A 9,889-nucleotide genomic window follows, 5' to 3' on the forward strand; every position below is an offset into this window, starting at 1 on the left:
GGCACGTGCGTACGTAATTCTGGTAGGTCTGCCACTTGCAACAGGGTCACGTGATGGCCATTTTTAAACGACTTTTAACATTATGGTCATTAATGGAAAGAATATTGTCTGACCTTTCCTTAATGAGAATATTTTGCAGATCTCTCATGTTAGACTTAGGAATGTGCATTCCTACTTGTAAACGTGCGTACACAGGCCCAATTGAGCATGTACACATGCAAACTAGAGGAGCAATTTTCTTGTGTTTTGGTCATTTTTCCCTCTAATTTCTCCTTAATGGTGCATTTTTTTTGGAATTTTGATTTGATAGAATACTTCAGCTTTCCCTAACCTATCTAATGATATGCAAAATGCAACCTAATAGATTTTCTATAGGGATTAATGGTGAGATTAACTCCTAAAATGAACAAAACTCAGAAATTTACAAATGCAAGAAGGAAATAGCATAAATCAAAGGAAATAGAGTAGAATACTTACTTGCAATCGTGCAACTTGAGCAGAGTAAAATACTTACTTGTAATCATGTAACTTGAGCTTGAAGGGTTGCTTCATACTTCATTGCACTAAGGTCACCAAATAAATAAAAAAACAACAAGAGTTAAACTAGTGGATTTGCACTCCCAGCAGGCTATGGAAATATTCCAAATGCAAAGTATAGCAAGGGAGTCCTAAGCAAAGGCACTTCCCTAGTAGTAGTGTCAAAGATGTTTATCGATTGAGAACACTTGAGCCTTGCAAGGTAGGGAGAAGGAGATGAGAATGCAAGGGTCTTAACGGCTTGCACCTCTAGCCACTCTTGGTAGAGTAACCCTCTCTTGTGGAGAGATAGCTTCCTTAACCTTGCTTCCTTCATAGCTCATTTGTCACCACAAAAGAGCTTTGCAAATGGGTGGCGAGCAAAGAGAGAGAGAGAGAGCTATGGAAAGCTCAACCTCTACTTCGAGGCCGCGGTGAGTAAAAACATGAGAGAGTAGACAAGAGAGAGAGAGAGGGAGGGAGAAGAGAATATACATCAACACCATCACGAGTACCCACACAATTCCTAAGTATGCATGAAGCAAAGAAGAAGAGAAAGCATATAAACTACTTCAATCGCATTAGCAAGAAGACTTAAACTCAATTGTGAGAATAGGATTATGTCCTTTCTCATTAATCAAAATGTGTGATATACAAGACTCATTTGTATAACGCTTGACCACCCAAATAATGTCCGAGGACCCAATAAGTTAGTCTAGGCTAATTTCCTAGGCTAACTGTACATTACCAATATTACACTTGACTTGTAAGGTGTTAAACTATCTTCCGATATTACACGTCGTAAGCTCACTATTTGACTATCCTCTAGCATTATACAAAGCTAATTTCCTAGTCTAATTGTACATTATTAGCATTACATAATTCATAAGTTCGGTGTTTAACTATCTTCCAAAATTACATAATTCATAAGTTCGGTGTTTGATTATCTTCCAGAATTACACAAGTTATAAGCTTAGAGACATTTTACATAAAGTGCATTGTGCAGTATAAAAATTACGGCTTGAAAGTGTTGCTGTGCATTTGGAGTAATGTTAACCAATGTGGTTAACAGGCACACTTAGACTTCTAAGAGGCTCTTCACACATAAGACTTTAAAATTCCCAACACATCTCACTTCACGTGTACTTCACTCCTCATCAATCTACTTTGTGTGTTGTGCTTCCATCTATCTCTCCTTGCTTTTGCTACATCCATGTGTGTGTTGCTACTTTGATCTCCAATCCCAACATGTGTTATCTTACATGTTTTCTAGTGAACTGTCCCCTCTAGTGGATCCCTTATATAGTATGTACATCATACAAAGGGTAATTAAAAAACCCCATGTCTATTGGTTTATATAATTTACATGCACCCTTTCTTAAAAAAATTAGTACCCCTTATTTGTGTTTTTTTTTTTTTGCTTTTTGGATAAAAAACCCCTTAATATATTTGTCTTATCTATAGCTCCATAAAAAATGAATCTCCTTCTATTGAATGCATATACTACCATACATGTTTTTGATTGAACCACCCCAGTGGAGTTGGCCCAAGTCGGTCATCATGATCTTAATTGGGTTGAGAGCCTTAAAAAGACATGTGATATCTTATGGAAGTGGAGTTTATATAGGTCATACAAGTTTAAAACTTTTTTCATTTTTTTAAATCCCAAAAACTTCTTGGATTGGATATTCTTTCTATATTGATTGAGAAATTAGGGATGTCTATAAGATATGAAATGTGAGTTGAATTATGATTCACTAAGCATGTGGCCTTTTCTTACAACCCTTTATTGCATTATGTCTATCTCATATTCTTTGCATTATTGTAAGCATTGTCCCTAATCGACTTTATTTTCAAAGGATGAACTATGTGTGTAGAAAGTTCAATAGTCACATCACTTTGATAACATTTCACATAAAGATCGATCAATTGATGGTGTGAATAAAGGTAAAGAAGTTACTCGGTTCACCATCATGAACATGTTTCTCAAATGTGTGTACTGTACATGCATACTATCTAAAAATGTGTGTGCCTACCAAGGAAGCTCTATTCATACTTACCCACAAGGGTATCAAAGGCTTTCGTAGACATCCTTCACTAAACAACCACTTTTACTTTCATTCCTTATGTTCTTCTAAAAGAGATGCTTTGTTAGAGTGACAAGATCATGTCTTGTGAATAACATTTAATAGATCGAGAGCTCAAATGAGCATCTCTCTATAATTGAATTTATATCAAAGTGGGAATGTAATGCTTCTTTATTTGCATAAACTTGTAAACAATCGGTGAGTTAGTCACAATTAGAAACAAGATACAGACCTTAATTTCGGTTAGAAATTATTTCCCATTTTGGTTTGAGTTTAGTTCAAACACTTACATGATTGAGCCCCCCCCCCCCCCAAAAAAAACAAGAAGTTTATGAAGGCAACCAAAAAAAGTTCTTTTCATGAAAAGTTGTCTTCATTATTGGGCCATCAAAAGTATGAAAATCTATGGCATTTTTACAAGCATTCTATGTTAATAAGGTGTTCATCTTAGCGACTTTGTTATGATATTGAACAACCTATAGCCTCATGGTATTGAGGCTGAAAGCCTTGCGTTTTGAGTCTTTCATATGAAAAAAAGGCCAGTTGGAATGCTGAGTGAACCCTCTTTTTTAAAGACACGATAATATGTATCTTTGTGGACTGCCTCTCTAGTGTTAAAAATAAGGCTCTTATTAAACCAGAGAAAATATAGACAATCCTTCAAGGTAAAGGCTCTTTTTGAGTGAGATTAAATATTGTAATTCTTTAAGAAGGTCCACTTTCACTTTATTTAGTGGCCTTTAGAGACTTTTAATTTCTATTTATCTACAAGGTTTCAAAGAAGGAAATACAACATAAGATAGTAGGGAACACTCCTTTAACAAAACATATCTTTGTGCATTGCCTCTCTAGTGTTCAAGAACAAGGGTCTTATTATATGAGATTTTCAAAATGAAGACTCTTTTTAAATGAGATAAAATGTTGACAATTCTCAAAGATAATCATCTTTTAGATTTGACTCTAGGCTATTTATGCGGCTTTTAGAAACTTTTGTAGAAAATTCATCTATCTATCTATTAACCATGGACAACCAAGGCACAAGGAGGGGAGAGAAAAAAGAAATCATGGATTTCTAAAAAAGAGAGGAAAAAATCCCTTCGAAATGGACCCTTTGTATTCCGCTTGGCCCTTTGTATTCCGATTGACGCTTTGTATTCCATTCTTGCGTTTTGCTTCTTAATGTCTTTTACATACCGCAGCTACCACAACAGCAACGTGCGGGTTAAGTACTAGTTTCCTTCAAATAATGACATTTCCAAAAAAGGGGGAAAATGACACAAGGTAATAGTTGAAGACTACCAAAAAGTTTTGAAAATACATTTTTTCATGGTCGCCAAAAAGTTCTTATTTTTTTAGTTTCGGATAATACTTTGTTATGCACAATACTGAATTTCCTTTTTTTATAAAATCAATAATAATTATATATATATATATATATATAAACTCAGAAACTGTCCATGTCATACTTCTCCACACTATTATTTTTGAATAAATTCGCCTTTTTTTTTTCTTTTTTGAGGAGAGGAGCTTCCGAACGAGAAGTGCGGCGCATGGAATGTGCCGGCTCTCTCTCTCTCTCTCTCTCTCGCTTTAGTGGCACGTCTCTCTTTGTGCTTTTGTGAGAATGAGAACCGAATAAAACTGGTGGCTTGTATATATGTGTGCCACTCATCAGGACGCATTTCTCTCTCTTTTGCGCTGGTCTTCACAGGTGCCAAAGATGCAAAAATATCGCCCAGTCCTTGCAGACCATATTCAATTATCTCACCGTCGGATTTGGTACAGGAGCAACGGCGACGATCAACATGTGGTGGGCTCACTACTGGCATCGGATGCAGTGGAGGTGGAGCTTGAAAGGTAAGCGCTTCAACACTGTTGTACTTCATCCTCCTCCTCCTCCCCCTCAATCATCCAGGGCCCGAGCCCGAATTTGTGCTCATTTTAGTGGACAATAGGTGCTCTCATTGATCTCCCTAACCAAACGTACACCATTATTTAAGATCTTTTTCTTGAATTTTTGATGGAACCTTGCCTATCTGTGCTGAATCTTAGATGGTGCACAATGCACTTCTTGCATTATTATGGATGGAAAAATCGCGGTAAGTAACACCTATTGGTGTCCTTTGATCATCCCTTTGCATGCATGTGATGGGTCCTGGGCCCATCCCACTTACTTGACCGATTTATCCCACCTCTGTCACATAAGCACCATGGCTTATAAATGCAACACATTTTCCGAAGTAAACAAATAAGCAAGTCATACATGTGCAAGGTTGTAATACACAAGCACCTGACTATTTGCCTACCCTCTAGAAGCAGTCTTTGTAGAGAGTTGATAAGAAAATGAGGCCTACTTACATTTTCAATTAACCTTGTCTACCTAGATACACTCATATGCTTTTCAGTCTCTCATAGTTCCAGACTGCCTCACCCTACACATAGCTTACTTACTAGAAATTTCTTGGTAGGCACCAGGATTGGCTACTAGTCTTCAAATTTTTGGGTGAAAGGTAAAATCATTACTCTTCCACGTACAAGGAATGGAAACTCCATCATTCATGCTTAATGGAATGGCTAGTTATACTCAATGCTATTGATATGATTGCAATGTCAGCTCCTTTGTTCTAACTTCACTATTTAGTGCAGACCTTAGTTTTCACAATGGCTATCTTCTTTTCAATATTATTTTGGGTGATCTTCACAATGGCTATCTTCTTTTCAATATTATTTGTCATCATTCGGGATGCACTGCACGGATGGAATTCACTGGATTTATGGTGCAGGCACAATGTTCCAAACTCACCCCTTCTTTGCATAGTTTCATTGTCTGACTTGCAACCCGGTTGTAATGTCCTAGAAGTTATGCGGCATCCCTGTGTCCAAATATCTTCAGTTTTGGGCTACAAGAATATGGGATTCTAGGCCATGTTACAGCCATTAGTATCATGTCAACCTAACTATCTCTAAGACTTGGGCTACAAGATTATGCATTTCGGTTTATGTTGAAGCCACTAATTTCATGTGGGACCGTCACTTGTGATCAGGTTTGGAAATTCTCTCCGTCTCTCTTGGCTTCATGTTTGCACACCTTGCTTTGTCAAAACAGCTGCAAGTTTATTTTTGAAGCAAAATCTTGATCTCAAAAACACGACCTATTTCAATGAAGCACTCTTCCTGTAGAGAACCTTACGTTTAATATTCCTAGTTTGTGATTGTGGCTGTCATGCAAAGGTTTTGAACCTGTGACTTCTGAGGGGCTTCTTATGCAAGAGGTTTCATAACATGTGGCTTCTTGGTTTAATGGCTGATGTTCAGGTTCTTCATCACCAGTGGGTGGCCGGGATAATGTTCAAGCTGAAGCCTTCTATGCACGAGGAAGTATTCTGGCGGACAAGACTTAATGTGGCCTTTAGGACAGCTTTCGGCTGTTTCTTGGCTGGTGTGGTATTGCAGCTTGGTAATATGCATGTGCAATGGTCCACTTTTCCCATCTTTGCATATGTTATGGCAGTCACAGTAGTGGGCGAATCAACTTTTGGGAAGGCACTTCAGGACACTGCAGGAGTGCTAGTCGGCACTATTCAAGGTGTTGGCATGGCGATGCTAGTCTTGCAGCTTGTTGGCTCTGAGAGGATAACACTGGGCGTGGCTATCCTTTGCATTGCATTAAGCTCCTTCATAATAGTTTATCCACAAAATACACTTATCGTATCCAAACGTGTTGCTCTTGCTCATAGTGCCATTCTATATGTCACGGCATCCATCAAAAAGGGGGACATGGAAATAGTTTCTTTTCCTCTGCAACTGGCAGGAACCACAATGGTAGGCGCTACTAGTGGCATGCTTGCGCTTCTACTGCCGTTTCCCCACCTTGCAATGTTTCAGGTCAGTGAAAGAAGTCATTTATTTTGTTTGGTTTTTTATGTCTGGAAGTTTAATAAGGATATTATCACCAGTGCATTTGCAACATATGTCAATTTCGTGCAATTTCTTAGAGCATGACAAGGATGTTTCTATTGAAAAACAGGTACAATCACAGGTGAAGTTGTCAACACGCATAATTTCAGAAAGGCTAAGAATAATGGTGGATGCATTCTGTATCAATGACATGGTCAAGGGGTCGTCCCTGCACCTTCAAGCAAAATCATTAGCAAAAATAGGCTCAACTGTAGATGCTGAAATCATTTCAAAAGAGGTACGCCTTGGCTTATTTGTGAGGTGACCTGCATGTTTCTTGTGGTCTGTATGGATGAGCTGAGTCTTGAACTTGGTTGATGTTGCTTACGTGGTTGTCTGTAACATCTTGGAATTTCTTTTATGCTTAAGCAAATATTCATGCCATTGTTGTTGGCCTCAACCGAGCAGAGTGACTTAGGGTGGGAGCTTCCAGGATTCTCAGAAAATCTCAAGCATCTTATCAAAGGTCTAAAGAGGCTAAAGGAGGATTTAGTTGGTATGGAATTTGCTCTGATGTCAGATTTAAGTTCACCGTCGAAGAGGCTGCTTCATCATATGCTCAAAGACTGCTTGATCTATCTTACTGATTGGGTCTGCCTAGCTTTGAGGCATGCAAATGAAAATGGGTGGAAGTCTTCATGTCATATGCAGCTCATCATAGATGAAGGGAGGGAGGCTTTAGCCTCTTTTAGTGAAAAGTTGAGTACTGCAAGGCAGAAACTAGCTTATATGGCATCTGGTGAGTTTGGGGAAAGCATGCATGACATTTTGATTGCCGGAAAATTAGAGCGGGATGTAGTAATGGTTGCTGATTCCAAGAAAAGCTTTCAGTTCTCATCAGCAGCCTTGTTTTTCCTTTTCAATTTGGAAAAATTTGTGGAGGAAACTAAAGAGATACTTTCAAGCACAGACAGGGTCAGGTTTGAGCATGGTGGGAAGTTTGAGAATGGCCCTAAAAGTAAATATGCACAGTTTTGTGATATTGTCCAAATCCATATTCCCAATTTGCCACATGATCATGGCAGATTACAACCCATGGTCGACAATCCAAAACCATGCAAATACTGTTACAACGATCCGAACCTTTCATATCAACATGCAGGGCAGAAGAAGTGGTGGTGGTATCGAGTGAAGTGTTTGATGGAGAATAAGGTCAACTCTCAACAACTACAAACAGCATTTAAGATGTCTTTGGCAATGGCAATGGGAGCATTTATGGGTTCATGGTTTAGTAGAAGTAAAGGATATTGGGCAGACATCACTTTAGGGCTAGGTTTTACTGGAGCCTCAAAAGGAGGCTCTTTCAAAATTGCAACTCTGCGTGCACAAGGGACTGTGGCAGGATCAATTTATGGTCTCCTTGTTGTTTTAGCAACTAAAAATTTCCCTTTTCTCCGCTTGGTTGCCCTGATACCATGGGTAGTTTTGACAAGTTTTTTAAGGCGCAGCAAGCTATATGGGTATGCCGGTGCTGTCTCTGCCTTCACTGGTGCCATAGTTATACTCGCCCGCACAAATAAAGACTCAAGTGATGAAGCCTTCACAGTGATTCGAATTGTAGAGGCTTTCCTGGGCATGGCTTGCTTCATTATTGTTGAAATGCTTGTGATGCCAAGCCGAGCTGCTGCTATTGTCAAGGTTGAGTTGATTTCGGGATTAAGCAAACTGAAAAGCCATACTGCTGCTGCCTTGTCAGTATTTTCGGAGTCACGCTGTGAGAAATGCTGTACAATAGCAGTGCTTGATTTAAAAGTGAGAGAGAAATCTCTAAAGAGTTTATTTGCACGCCTGAAGGTGTTGGTAAAGGAAGCAACAGAGGAGCCTCAGTTTTGGTTTTCAGCCTTTCCTGCAAGTGTCTACTCCAAGCTTATGGATGCACAAACTCGAATGATGGACCTGCTGCATTTCAGTGTGTGTGCCTTTGAGACAATTTTGAAAGTATTTGGGAGTGCAGATATGCCTATAAGTGAGCTCCATGATGCTTTTGGATCAGCAATGCGTGTTCTAGAAGAGAGAATCATACCCTTGCTGGAGTTTCTAGAACAAGCTCTTCGAGCCAACACTGCTAAAGACGTGAATGCCAAAAAGCCAGTTCTTCAGTCGATGAATGGGGATGGAAAGCCCTCTGATGGTGGCCAGAGGGTGGTGGAGCTGAAGAATCTGATGAAGATGGAAGGCACAGCCCATGCTTCTGGCATTTTTCAATGCTCTTTGTCGAAAATGGGCCCAATCAAGTCAAGCCTGTTCATGGAAGAATTTGAGAAGAGCTTCCATGGATTGGTAGGTGAGCTTGTTCATCATTGTTCTGATGATTCAAGAGAACCCTATATGGAGGCTTTCAGCAACTCACTCCTCCTCTCTCTAGGTGCTTTGGCCTTTAGCCTGGAAGGGCTCTTGCAAGAAGCATCTGAGCTTGAAAAAGCTGTACATGAGCTTCTACAGTTAGAAAGTCCGTGGAGTCTCATCGACCTATGGGATTCTTCTAATTCTTCTTTCAAGTGTAGAGAGGGGCAATAGTTTCATGCTTTCTCCTTTAAACCCTCCATAGTGGACTGATCCTTGTGGCTCATAAAATGAAATTATTGGGGCATCATCTGAAAGTTTCTTTTTAATGCTTCATGCTTGGGGCATCTGTGCAATTCATCATCTGAGGACTCCTCATGTCAGTCTTTGTCAAGGCCAATTCAGTTTCCTTTTGATTGTAGTAGTTCAGTTCATTTCTCATCATAACATTGTCTTGCATAAATAAGACAACCCATTCTAGCCACTTAGTGTAGTTGCAAGTTCTTGAATATAGGGAGTTCCTATCACAATTGTGACTTAATTACCCTTAATTACTCTTAATCATTGAAAGGACACCAGTGAAGGGTCACACCTTGTCACATGGGTCATCATCAAGGGACACGTCTCTTCAAAGGGACACATCTATTGATTAAAGGAGTCAGGACACCCCTCTACGTCCAAAAGACATAACTATTCATTCAAGAGTCACACCCTTCCGTTAGGGATGTGCCTCTTCGGGCCCTATTTAAAACAAGGCCTTGTGTCTCAATGCAAACAACTCAGCTTTTCGCTTCCTAACCTTAAAAATTAAAAACCCTAAATCAGCAAATTAACCATAGAATTAAGGATAGCAAGAGTTGTATGGAAGAGCAAGAGAGAATGCCCTATCCAATTTTGAATCTTTTGTCCAATTTTGCCAATTTTACTTAATTAGCCATGTTTCCTAATTTTCTATCACAAAGAAAAAAAAAACGATGGTTAGCTGTGAGCCTCATCGAGTATCCTTGCTCCTTCTGAACTCCCATAGGTCAATCCCTGGGCTTGTC

At 39.3% G+C, this 9,889-nt stretch overlaps 1 protein-coding gene across 5 annotated transcripts; it reads left to right on the forward strand.

The window, feature by feature from the left end:
• Positions 1-4,107: 4,107 nt before the first annotated feature.
• LOC147630671 (P-hydroxybenzoic acid efflux pump subunit) lies at positions 4,108-9,327 on the forward strand. 5 transcript variants are annotated; one of them, XM_086810605.1, is made up of 5 exons: positions 4,819-5,113; positions 5,461-5,647; positions 5,919-6,488; positions 6,631-6,798; positions 6,969-9,327. In XM_086810605.1, the coding sequence occupies exons 2-5, from the start codon at positions 5,603-5,605 to the stop codon at positions 9,075-9,077; spliced, it is 2,892 nt and encodes a 963-aa protein (XP_086666731.1). In that variant the 5' UTR covers positions 4,819-5,113; positions 5,461-5,602; the 3' UTR covers positions 9,078-9,327. The 5 variants fall into 5 exon arrangements, with proteins under 5 accessions (XP_086666735.1, XP_086666733.1, XP_086666734.1 ...); XM_086810606.1 differs by having other exon boundaries at positions 5,464-5,647; XM_086810609.1 differs by lacking the exons at positions 4,819-5,113; positions 5,461-5,647 and adding an exon at positions 4,108-4,460.
• Positions 9,328-9,889: the final 562 nt, after the last annotated feature.

Source organism: Cibotium barometz, chromosome 16 (genome assembly GCF_041138505.1).
Source record: "Cibotium barometz isolate CiBa-2024 chromosome 16, ASM4113850v1, whole genome shotgun sequence".
NCBI classification, from domain to species: domain Eukaryota; kingdom Viridiplantae; phylum Streptophyta; class Polypodiopsida; order Cyatheales; family Cibotiaceae; genus Cibotium; species Cibotium barometz.

Coding starts and splice junctions, on each gene's coding strand:
- LOC147630671 (XM_086810605.1), top strand. CDS start 5,603: ATGTTGAAGCCACTAATTTCATGTGGGACCGTCACTTGTGATCAG. Junction 5,648..5,918: donor GGACCGTCACTTGTGATCAG/GTTTGGAAATTC, acceptor GCTGATGTTCAG/GTTCTTCATCACCAGTGGGT. Junction 6,799..6,968: donor CTGAAATCATTTCAAAAGAG/GTACGCCTTGGC, acceptor TCAACCGAGCAG/AGTGACTTAGGGTGGGAGCT.